The sequence below is a fragment of the Amphiura filiformis genome, chromosome 14, assembly GCF_039555335.1.
Source record: "Amphiura filiformis chromosome 14, Afil_fr2py, whole genome shotgun sequence".
In the NCBI taxonomy this organism is placed as follows: domain Eukaryota; kingdom Metazoa; phylum Echinodermata; class Ophiuroidea; order Amphilepidida; family Amphiuridae; genus Amphiura; species Amphiura filiformis.
The window spans coordinates 54,949,205-54,962,247 of NC_092641.1; the positions used below are offsets into that span (position 1 = coordinate 54,949,205).

At 35.3% G+C, this 13,043-nt stretch overlaps 2 protein-coding genes across 3 annotated transcripts in view; one reads left to right on the forward strand and one right to left on the reverse strand.

Moving 5' to 3' along the window:
- Nucleotides 1–6,743, forward strand: part of LOC140170319 (probable serine/threonine-protein kinase pats1) — a 51,565-nt gene extending 44,822 nt beyond the window's left edge. For both annotated transcript variants that reach the window (XM_072193685.1, XM_072193686.1), the window contains exons 23-29: nt 547–673; nt 1,425–1,728; nt 1,929–2,050; nt 2,281–2,345; nt 2,782–2,928; nt 4,250–4,344; nt 5,877–6,743. In XM_072193685.1, coding sequence (XP_072049786.1) covers nt 547–673; nt 1,425–1,728; nt 1,929–2,050; nt 2,281–2,345; nt 2,782–2,928; nt 4,250–4,344; nt 5,877–5,897 — 881 coding nt within the window. In that variant the 3' untranslated portion in view covers nt 5,898–6,743. The remainder of the gene's footprint in view (nt 1–546; nt 674–1,424; nt 1,729–1,928; nt 2,051–2,280; nt 2,346–2,781; nt 2,929–4,249; nt 4,345–5,876) is intronic.
- A 5,169-nt stretch (nt 6,744–11,912) lies between these two features.
- Nucleotides 11,913–13,043, reverse strand: part of LOC140170320 (short transient receptor potential channel 1-like) — a 39,812-nt gene continuing 38,681 nt past the window's right edge. Inside the window, 1 exon segment of the mRNA XM_072193687.1 lies at nt 11,913–13,009. Coding sequence (XP_072049788.1) covers nt 12,361–13,009 — 649 coding nt within the window. The 3' untranslated portion in view covers nt 11,913–12,360.

The window sequence follows — 13,043 nt, forward strand, 5'->3', positions numbered from 1 at the left end:
ATTAGTTAAGGAAAATATAAATCATGAGCGTCGAACGGTATTTGAACATGAACCTTTGGATCACTGCACTGTCGATCGCCCATAGAGGTTATCCATTTCACTCATGTGTGACTTCTAACAAAATGCACTGGTTCCCGTAGTATTCTTCATTCAAACTAATTCAATGCACGACCTCGGAGTTACCTGCATGACTTTGGCGGGCTATTTTGAAACAGTCATGGTTGCACATGCAGGTACTTCTTTAGAATGTCCTAAACAAGGTATAGCAGTCGTTAATACGACATGCAGCTTATAGAACATGGATAACCTCTATTGTGCCATCCTGATGATGTTTGACATTTACGGGCAGAAGTTTCGTACCTTCTACGTCAGGAACAAATTCACCGTCGTTGAAATAAATGTATTAGAAACGGAAATTTTGAGAGAAATTTCAACAATCAACCTCCTCCCGTTATCGTTATGCATGTTTCAAAATGTTGAAAGCACGACCTCTATGACCACAATATCAATTATTTAGTGTATATTGGTAATTTTGTTGCTATTTAGCTATTGCATCTATCAGTCAATCGGACATATCTGCTGAGAAATCTGTAGGAGGCGTACAAATTGGATTCAGTCAAGTCTTCTTAGCTACTCACAAAGACTTGGGTGATGTTGTTGTCAGAAAACTTGGGTAAGGAAATACAATTTTTGGTTTAAGTAAATTCTTCACCCAGGCCTAATATGTGCCTTAATTTTGAATCGTTATGCATTCTTTGTTTAACAAAAAAATATTATTTATGCATTTACCTGACCCGCAGCATGTTTCAGTCTTCCTGATGATACCAAAACAATTCGCGATATAATACCAAAATGAACAGTCCTTTATAAATCTAATAATATGAACTTAAAGTGTATGTAGCTGTAATAAAAAGCCGACAAATATTAAATTGATCGTTGGCTTTTCACCCCAGCTACATACACTTTAATTACATATCATTAGATTTATAAAGTTTACTTCGAGGACTGTTAAATATCAAAAATATCAATTCTTTATCATTTGCCAATTTCAAAACATCACAATTATTTGATATCAAAAGGACATTATTTGTATTTAGAATGCAATTCGATATCTGATGTGCTCTCATGTCCCACAAAAACGTTGCTACCAGAGCCCTTAATATAATACATTTTTACAACTTGGAGTGTGTTTTTAAAAACCCTTGCGTCGTTCTTTATTGCTTTCTAGCTACATATTGTTTTATATTATTCATGCCAACTATAATGAAAGAAAGAGATAAAAAGACTAGTTCGCGTCTGACGTCAGGGCAAAGGCGTCCCGTGATTGGTTGCACAGTACGGCATTTTCTGTCTAGTTGTCAGAATTTTAGACGCTAACTTGTCTCTTTATCTCTGTCTTTCATTATATTCCAACACAATTGCAGCGTTTCTAAAGATACACTGACTGAAGCCAAGAGAGTGTTACACACAATAACTTCGCCTTTTCTTTTGCGAGTCCTGGGTACCATTGACTCGGAATATCCGTCCATAGTGATGGAATTGGCCAAGTACGGGAATCTGTCGTCATTTCTACAGCACATGGCAAATCCTTTGGCCTTGCCAAGAAGATTCAGGATGATAGCGGACATAATACAGGGGATGGACTATCTACATACCATGTCTTTGCCTGTAGTTCATCAGAATTTGAACTGCACAAATATATTGGTCTGTGAAGGATTTCAAGCCAAGGTAAGTGATTGGGATTAAACACATTACGTGGTGGTGGTGGTGGTGGTGGGTGTGTTTGGGAGGCCAAATATGTACTACCAACTCAGTGTTACTACGCCAGCCTTCTTAATTTTTCTTCGGGTCGAAACTGTTTCACAAAAGAAGGAGCAAATTACAATACTCCTCAATTTGGTTATTTCCTCAATATTTTTCTTTAACAGGTTGGAGATTATGATGTAGCTGTTGTATGCCGATCTCAGAAGAAGAAGTGTGTCACACACATGCCACCAGAAGCTTTGACAGAGACAGCAACGGAACCAGTACAGTCACTTGATGTTTACTCGTAAGAAAATGGAATTGTTCTTAATTTTGGGGCAAATCACAACCAAGCTAATACACACTGGCGTAAAATCGTCTGTGATAGAAAAATAAATTAGAATGCCGACACGGAAAATATTATTTTCCTGATTTCTGAACGTGAACAAATTTGAAACCTTAATAACTTTCTTATTTATGTAAACCTCTAATATTCGTTGTATTAATTTTATATTGCATTTTTGCAATACATTATAGGTTTGGAATCGCATTATATGAGATTCTGAGCAACGGACAAGACCCATGGTCGCAAACAACAACTTGTAAGTACGGTGGACGATTTGCAGAAGTACTAATGTTTCAAATAATCATGTTATAATAGCAGCATGTTAATAATAAAAGCAGAAAGTTACGATAAATTACCGTAAGTCTATATCATTATGATTCGGTAATATAATACAGGCCTTTGGCAATTCAGATTTGCAGTATTATTTTTTGCTACATAACAAGGCTATGAACGTTTCCATAAGCATTGATACTTGCCGCAACCGATTTATCAGTTTATTTAGTACAAAGAGACTGACAATCTACAAATCGTTCATTAGCTATTACCAGTAAAGAATCCGCTTACCAAACATACACAAAAATAAACCTTTTGTTTTAAAAATGCAAGCATAGATTAAAAAAAATCAACGTCGATAACATACGACTTTGTATTCTTACTGAAAACAAAGATGACGCATGATTTTTATTTTGCAGCCGCTGACGAAGTCGTTCTTGGTACGTGGATCAAGAACGGACATCGCCCAAGCTTGGATGACATTCCAAAGGATATACCCAAATCTCTTGTAGATCTCATGAAGAAATGCTGGAGTATGGAGCCGACAGAGAGACCAACATTTCAAGGTAACAATACGTTATGTGAATTCGATTATTGCGAATGAATATTAATATACGAGGAATCATATGACAACAAGTCAATGCAACCACCCCACGCAATTCCAATATAAACACCGTACCCCCATTCTAAACCTAAACAACCTATCGCTTAGTTATCTTCTCCGTAGTCCACTTGAACATTTTGCATACTCCGCCTATTACATAAAACTCTGATTTGTATTAATATGTGTGCAATTGATCGATTTTCACATCTGATCTTTTCAGTCACGGTACTCCCTCTGTTTGTTAGACTACTTACTTTGACTTGCTGTAAACATTTTAACACGGGACTCTATGGAGAGTTAGGCCAATTTCTGGCCTAACTAAATTTGGTCATGATGTTATGCATCTTTAAATGAATCTTGTCTTGTGATTGGTCGCCCAGATCTCGTTATTGTTTACATCCTCCGGGCACGTGCCATTACCATTAACTATACATGGTACATAACTATCTAAGGAATGCGGCGCTTTTGTACTGGCGCGAAAATTGGTGGATGAACGTACGCATCTAGCGGGTATTGTACCACCATGCTTAGTGCTATAGTAGTGCTCGGTGTTGTGGTTAGATTTGATTGATAAACAAGTATGATTGACAGTGTGTTTTATAGAATGAAGTCCCGGGGCAAATTTCTGCTTAAAAGTCAAAGTACATAGTCGGATTTTTTACTCGGGCTTTCCAAAATCAGAATCGTTCAGTATTAAAGTGAGCCAATATTCAAGATATGTTGCATTCAATAACATAAGTATACTTACTTTTACTGACACTGATTATATAAACTCTTTATGACCATCTTACTATTAATTATAATACACATCAGTATAATTTTGAGCTCCAAAAGGATGCGTTCATCATGATTAATAATAACATATTTTTATTTAAATCAAAATTCGACTATGGCATAGTCTAATCCCTCAGTATGATCAACCGAGGGCGACCTTGCCGTAACTGCGCCCAGTTATGGGTACGGTGAATATTACCACTACCAGAAGATTGGCCCAAGATATTGTCAGTTTAACAAAAATACAGGATATCTACTTCGTTTGACAAAATGAAACAAAACAAACAAAGATAATGATATCTTGATAATAAAAATCGACCATAATAATGTTCTACATTCACCCCATTCAGCCCACCTACAAAGATGCGACCACGCAGACAGGCGTGAGTGATGACTCACTTGTTGAGGTTGAACTTGAAGGTGGTGTCTTCAAATTCGGCAACCTTCTCACATCGTCCCCCTTTTCATAATTTTAATTCTTTTGTTGAATTCTGTTTATTATTTCCCAGAGCTACACAATAACGTGGTACCGATATACAAAGCAATGTATGAAAGGGATATCACCGAGGCAGACAAAGTGATAGTGGACAGCCTGAATCAGCAGGTACTATTTGAATCATGAATATAAATGACAGGCAAAAATGAATTGTAACACCTTTAGAGGTAAATGAGCTGCGTTCCTCTAAGATGGAGTGTGATACTACTTTAACTATCCATAAGCCTTACTATATCCAATGTATGCCATACTGATAATAAAACTTTATTTGGACATGAATTCGCATTAGACCATTGTTCGAGGTCATATTTAGTTGCAAGGCTCAATTGCAAAATAATACATTACGTTGTTAGTATCTGAATAGAGGCCTTGCATGTGACGTATCATCCCGTAAATATGGCGGACTACTCAAATGCATTCAACAAAAGCATGATTGCAATCTACCGTGACAGTTCGTCTCACACACATAACCCTGCACTGCGATCAAATAGGTTGATGACAACATTTGATTGAATGGACTGCACTCCGCCATAACTACGGTGAAGGACACCGGTTCAAATCCTTTGTTTGGAGCCAATCGATAAAATGATGCAGGGCCTCTATAAACTAGCATGAACATTCACAGAAATTTTACATAAAACAAACCACATAAGCCAACGAATTCATTACTTCATTTGCCAGGCAATCATGTTTCACTGTTACCATTTCTCCTTTAATACAAGGTGTCCCATAAAAAAACTGGTTCCAACGAATGTTGTGTGATATTTTAAAATGCATTTTCACAGGGTATCGTTCAGTGTTTACATATGTAAAAGCCATATTCTTGTAAACAGAGTAAGCATCTGTTACTCTTTACCTTTTCCAAAACAATCGCATAAGCTTCAAATCCCTTATTTTAGGTATCCTAATAGTATATGTAGTAATTTGTATCTGATACTGATTGAAAGTTTATAAACTGAAAATAGCATTTCACATGTAAACTGTAAAAGGTTCCCTTCACACTCGCAGACATTTTCCGTGAAAAATCTGTGACTGGTTGAAAAATCAGTGAACATCTGTGTTGGATTAACTATTTTTCACGGATGTTTCGACAGATCACAGATTTTTGTCTCTTAGTGTCAGTCATTATTTTATATCAATGGCGCAACAGAGAACTTGACTTAAATATTTTATCCCTAACCGTCTAAGGGCTTTTTAGCGACGGGAAGGGAAAGAAGGAAAGAATAAAGAGAGAAAAGAAAGAAAGAAGTTGTTTGCTCTGGGTGGGATTCGAACCCGAGACCCCTCGCATGCTAAGCACTCGGGTCTTGGGCTTCGCTGGCCAGCGAAACCGTGCCTATATTTATCACTTAGGGCGATTACGTCATCACACCGATCTAACAAATACCTAAATAAACTGTAAATACGACGTATGTCAGCTTTAGAACGAATACATGCAACAGGTGGTACTCGCATACCCCAACAAATATCAATGAATCAATTCAAGTTTCTTCACATAATATCTCAGAATCTTTACCAAATTAACACATCCATAATTATAGAATATCAATATTTAACACAACATTATGTTAGACTCTGCCAAGTACACTCCCTTCGTTTAAAATCTTATTTTGTTGCATGATCAATCCTTTATATTTCAGACACCAAAATCAACCAATTGAACAAGAACGGCTGATATCGGTGGACAAGAACCCTGAGGCGATTAAAGAGTCACAGACGGGAGAAACAGCAAATAGTGTGATGATGTATCGATTCAATATATAGCAATGGACGAATCGAGGTATAAATAAGGCTAGGCTGCATAAACTGTAAAGCAGAAAAATCAAATGCCACTTAAGGTGTATTACTTGGATTAATTCTACAGTACAAAAAGAAACTTTGCCACTATTAGTGTATATCATGTATATTGGAATTAGTTAAATGCAATGTTGTCAGTTTAGAGCAGGACAATAAATTCTGTAACTTATGGTGTATAGTTAGAATCAGTGTAGAGCAGAAGATATATTATGTCACTTAAAGTGTATATTGGGAAAAAGTGGTTTTCTCTGCCCAGGTTTTGAACAACTGTCCCCTTGGTTGCGGATACATAACCAGAGATAGCAAGCCACATGTGTGATCGTTACCCGGCCAACGATTCGTGTGTATACGTATTCTTGTTGGATTGCGCAATCACGTGGAATGCTTAGGCTTGCAGTCGCTTGGTGTTGTCTTTTGTATGGTCTTGTAGCGTTATGGTTTATAGGAAAGCCTTTGTGAAGGGAAATCAGTCTTAAGTATTTAATGTGTATCACGTTAGTTTAGTTTCAGTTTTATTAGCATCGAATCACAGCCTGTAGGCTGAATTACGGGATTATAACTTGTGCAAGATACTTGCAAGTTGACAGGAAAATACACGAATCTGTAATATTTTCATTTGGAATCAACAAAAGATATGTCAACAAATATACCATTTTTGCCATATTCTTTCTTTGGACAATTGGAGTGTTTGAAACATGTAGGCTGAAATAGCATCAACAATGGTTAGCTGTTCATAGTAAAAATGGTTTAACTAAAAAAGAGCATGGAATGGTTTTTGAACCTTTTTTTGATGTACTTGTTTTTACGATAAAGTGAATCTTCCGGCCCTCTATAACTGTACGCAGAAAACGTAGTAAAAATGTAGTAAAATTAAAACATTTAAATACATTAATAAGTGGGTTAAACATTGACCGAATGATGTATTGGGTATTTTACATGCTTGTTTACCTCATTTTTGTTAACAAATCGTGATAATTTTCGAAAATAGCGAAATGAGTTTAATGCTTAAATTAAATTAATGTATTTTACTTTAAAGGGGCATTGATTGATTACCACTTCTATTTCTGTCGACAAAACAAATAACATCCCAATGCAGGGTCATCAATACAATGCAAACGATAAGATATAACGAGATTTTCCTTTAATCCGTCATAATGTGCGTCATTTTTCATGGTTCAATCCCCTGGCATATGTGATGCGATCAAGCAAAATCAGTCGCAACTCGGAAATATTGATTTTGAGATACAGCCAAACAAAGGAAATATTTCCTTTTGTTTCCTTTTGTTTTGGAAACTCTTTAATTTATTGTGCATATTTGAAACTGGTTGTTCAATTTCAAGCTTTAAAAATGCTATTTACTATCCTATAAGAAACTGAAAATTGAATATTTCCGAGTTCCGACTGATTTTGCTTGATCGCATCACATATTAAGTTTTATAAGCCGCCATTTCTTGTTCGATGAAACAAAAATCCATCATCTACATTTTGTCATGGAAGACATCTTCTTTAATTATTTGATGGCTCATTTTTGAAAATTGATCAAGAAACTTTTTTGTGCTAGGTGTTCATGTTAAAGGAGGATTTCGTGATCCTAGCATCCTCTTTTTATGGCATGTTTCAGTACATATCCACGAAAAAAGACTATTCCCAAAATTTCAGTTGATTCCGATTTTGCGTGTGCGAGTTATGCATGATTATGTGTATTACACTGCCCCATAGACAATGTGTTGTAATTTCGTTCTGGTGCACCAGAACGAAAGTCAAATTTCACGATATCTTAGCTAAACGAATTAATCTGCAAGAGATATTTAGTACATAAACATTATGTAGCCAGAGGTTTCCAGCGATATAAAAATCTCAACTTTTTTGAGAAAAGTGGAGGGATGAGGCTGTGGATCACGAAATGCCCCTTTAAGTTCATGTTTTCTACATCAGTGTATAAAGTACAAAATAAAACTTTATCCAGCTCATTATTACATTATAGCCTAATGAACAAATTTGGCAAGTTAAAACATTATGAATAAAAATAATTACTATATCAGTACTTACAAATTAGATTAGAACAATTATTGTACTGCTTGTCTGGCTACCTTTCCTACTTGATTACCTTTGGTGACTCGCATTTATATATATATTATGACAGAGAGCTTGAACTGCAAGATTTTAGTATAAAGTTAATCCGTACAAAAGTACATCCAGTTTATGTATTCTTTTAATCAAAGTTTTAGATAATCGTGTTTTGATCTTTATTACTTTATTACTTACAATGTTAATTCGGCCAAACTTTAGAAACGTAAAAGAATATTTACCTTTTAATTTACCAATCAAGTTGTAAGACAGGACCCGAGCAGATATAACGGACAAATTATAGCCGCCAGCATGTCGTTGAAAAATTATCCATTTATACTTTTTTTTAAGTACCAGACATTTAACCATTAATAAAATTCTACCAGAAAGTTATCATTGTATTAGTTTAGATTCATCTGGAGATGATTGTCGATCTCACAAATGGATAGTTTGATTGTATTTGTACGCAATTACGCCAATTGTTGTGATGATATCTGAAGATGATAGTAGTTTCTTAAACTATGCTAGTTTAATACTGTCACATTCTCAATTATAGTTGGAATTTTTTATATTGAAAATATTACAAGTTCATTGTTATAATTATCCTTCAGTAAAATATTGTTAAATGGAATTCCACGGTGTACTGGAAAGTTCAGGATCATGATATTTTATAGCACAAATTGTTTGTTTTGCATCGCCGTATTTACTAAAAACATGCCGAAAATGTGACTGGTGATCTGTTCAATTTCATTATACAATAAGAATTTTAACTGATTCATTTTGAACAATGCTGATAAAAAACTTACCGTAGAATGCCATATATAGTTTAGATGAGTTATTTGTTGAACGAAAGAGAGGAAAGGCAGACACACTCCACCAAAATATTAATTGGAATTTGATCAACTATTTTGCTGAGACAGGCAGCTGAACAAACATGTATAAACACAAATCTATTGTAATGATCTTTTGGAGGATGTCTGCCTTTCGTCTCTTTCGTCAAAGAAACAGGCATATATTTATAGGTTAATGAATGCGTCTTAGTTGTTGAGAGTGAAATTGTGCAAAATAATGCACGCGTACTGATATGCTGATGCGTCTAATGCACGAGCGCCGAAGGGGGAGTGCATTAGATGCATCAACATCTCGGTACATGTAAACGAGGAAGTGTTATAAGGAAAGGGAAGTCAATACTAAGTACCGTCAATAACAGAAAGAGCTTTTAAACTTATGAGAGACGTGGTAGAAGGACGGGTAGAAGGGAAGAGACAACGAGGAAGAAAAAAATGAGAATACGTTTCATATGTTTTTAATTCTTTTTATTATTATTTCAAGAAGTAAATGTACCAAACTGTATCAAGACACTTTGTTTTACAAATGAATGAATCGTACTGTGCAAATTGACCGTCAAACATCATTTCGTGTAGTTACTCGTACATCTGCTATTATTTTGAACACAAAATAGTTAATCAATATCACACATGAATATAAATATTTCTCTCCTCGGATGGATAACCTACGTCACCCACAGTGTATCCGGAATTAAAAAGCGATGTTTTTAATAATATATGAAGGGTGGTGTTTAAAACTTTAAATATAATATGATTTTATTGCATTCCTTTTGGACCTATTTTCGTAGAGTTACTCATATCTAGGATGGCGAAATTCTGACAAACAAAACTGTTACTTCATATTTAAGTCAAAACGCCAAGTTTTTAACCTAACTTTCACCTAAATCTTGAGGGATCTGGAATGAGCGTTTTGAGCGTTTCGACAGTATTTTTGTGGGACATGAGAGCACATCAGACATATCGAATTGCATTCTGAATACGAAGAATGTCTTTCTGATATCAAATAATTTTCATTTTTGAAATTCACGATATAATACAAATTTAATGACAAATTATTAAAATTTGATATTTTTGACATAACAGTACTCGAGGTAAATTTTTAAAAATCTAATGATATGAAGGGGTGGGTGTAATAAAGTCCTAACCCACCTAAAACACATGTTACTGGTTTCGCGATAAGTTGTTTTTTGACCAAGTACATCAGAATTTCCAAAAGTAAAGTAAACAATCATAAAGTATAGGCTTTCTTTTACAGACTAACTGTTTTGTTGAAATCATTCGTACAATTTTACACACAAACTGGTCACTTGTAAATTAGTGGGTTAGGACCTTTTTGCCCCAAGAGTTCCACACTACTTTCTAGAACTACTTATGAGATGGATATTTCTTTGAAAAAAATATCGAATAGTCGTTTTTGATATAAGAAACACATTCTCAATGATTCCAGATCAAAATTGTTGTTCATAGAAAATCTAGGACCCCAGGTTTAATGTCGGTAGCGATATAGTGCTAACCCACATTTCTTTTTTGAAGAAAAACAGGGAACATTACATAGCTGTAATCATGCCAATAAGTTCATATTGGTGCAAACATTACACATTATTTTAATAAGTACAATATAAGAATTACTTTTTATAAAAATGGATTTAGTAGTTGTCCAATCTATATGTTTTAACTGCAACTGATTTGAAACCAATAACAAGTGCACCGAAAAAAGGGAGAGGGTTAGGACTATATTACACCAACCCCTTCATATATTCTTAAAGTGTATGTAGCTGGGAGGAAAGCCGACGATCAATTGACCTTTTTTTTGACCTTTCATATTGAAGATATGGATTTTTTTCCTAAAAGACCTAATTTTTCATATCTTCACGAAAGGTCAGATTTATAAAGTTTACTTCGAGTACTGTTAAATATCAAAAATATCAATTTGTAATCATTTGCCAGAAAATGTGTATTACATTGCGAATTTCAAAAAAATCAAAATTATTTGATATCAGAAGGAAATTCTTCGTATTTAGAATGCAATTCGATATGTCTGATGTACTTTAATGTCCCACAATACTTTCCAAACATTCATACCCCATCCCATAAGAAACTAGATGAATATTTAGAAGGGTTTTTCATTCACCGCCTCCCCCGTACCCTTTTAAAGTGTAATTCATAGTACCTAGTTTTTGAAAAATAATAGAAAATACGTTTATAATGTTTTATACGTAATCATAGTGAGTTGGTTGAAGATAGTTTCCAAATGGATAAATGATTCATGTAAAAGATAAATATTGATAACTTAAATTCCCGTTTTGTGTATATTTTAATGTGTGTTGATTACACAATATAAATTTCGTCGTGATCACCGCATAATGACGAACATAATTTAAGCATAATATCGTCCGCATCTACATCTGTCTGTATATGTTATATACCTACATATGGGTATTACCCATTTACAAATGGTGCAGAACCAATGCTAGTGTTCACTGCCCGTGCTCCGTCGGCAATATGCAGCAGTAAATGTGTATACAATATGGATGGAAATTAAAACAATCCGAGGCAATAGCTATATAAGACAAGTCCGTGTCCTTAACTTCCAGCACCCCCCCCCCCCTCGAAGTGGTGCGTCCCTAGTTATGTGCAGATTGGCGGTTGGCAGTGGTACAGATTCTTGAACAAACGTGTAGACCCCTGTTATGGTGTTTTGTATTTAATACAGGGTGTTTCAAAATGATTGACACCCATCAATATCCATTAAGTATTAACAAGACCCCCACATCATAATGCAGCATTACATCCACCTGATTTGTAGATTTATGTAATAAAAGGTCATAAAACTACCAATTGTAGTCATTTCAAGAGGATTTAATGTTGAATTAGGAAGAAACAGGCGATTCATTAGATGACAAAACCAATAATGTTGATACACCCTGTACAAACAGGGGAAATTAATAATCAACACGAGGAATGTGATATGTATAACGACTTTATGCAGTTAAGTTTAAAATTAGTTGGCGAAGGCATGACCAGAAAATGATCATCATCGCCGGTGACAACTGTAGTCAATTGCTGACAGACCTGCCAATGCTAAAGGCACTGTCGTCACTAGGCTATTTGGATGTAATAGGCTATTTATAGGCTTTTTGGTCAAAAACGTGATGAAAATTACATAATATTTGTAAGTTATGTAGATCGTTATATATTAATAAATAACAACTCGTTGATGAAATTCTGAAATATAACCACAAGTGAGAGAGCAAAGGCTTGTCTTAAGCACCACATACCCAGCTAAATAGCATGTTTTGATATGTCTTTGCTGTATCACACAAATTCGATACAAAATGCGAAAAAGCAGTATTGGAAATGTACAAAAAGTCCATGATGGGAAAAGCGTTAATGCTTAGCACCATTTCAATTGTTATGATGAATCGCCAAGGTCCTTATTACCTGCTTCATCAGATAAAGCACTTTCCGTTGGTTTTTGTTCAGAATGATCATCACATTCACCTGGACTTGCCGCTGGGGTTCTCTCCAAAACACCAACTTCAACTGATGATTCTTCCTCGGGACTTGTTCGAACCCGAAGACCGCTTATTTCAGCTGAGTCTTCAGGACTTGACTGAATCTGTTTTCTGAATAGACTTTCCATAGACTCACTACTTAATTGCGATCCGAACCGATCTGGACTACGTTCAAGTCGCTTTGCTAATAGTTCGGCATCTACTCCTGTGGCCTCTAACTTAAATTCAGTGACATAACTTATAGATTCACTAGATTTTTTACCTCCTTTGTCGTAATACTTAATAAGATTCATAATCTTTGAGGATGATCCTGATTCTGGTTCAGGTGGTGGGGTTGGCGGTGGAGGGAGGCGAGCTACACTTTCACGAAGACTAGTATGAAAATCATGTACATTCTTTGCATGTTGTTGGATACATTGTTCGATAACGTCCGTCCTCTGAAAGATATTGTTAGTACTTCGTGATTGTCCGTGAATACCAAGACAGGCCTCAGCGACGTGTACCAGGTGATCATGGGTTTTACACATCTTCAGGAAAGTTTCATATCTGTAGAGAAATATAATGAGAAATGATTGAAAAA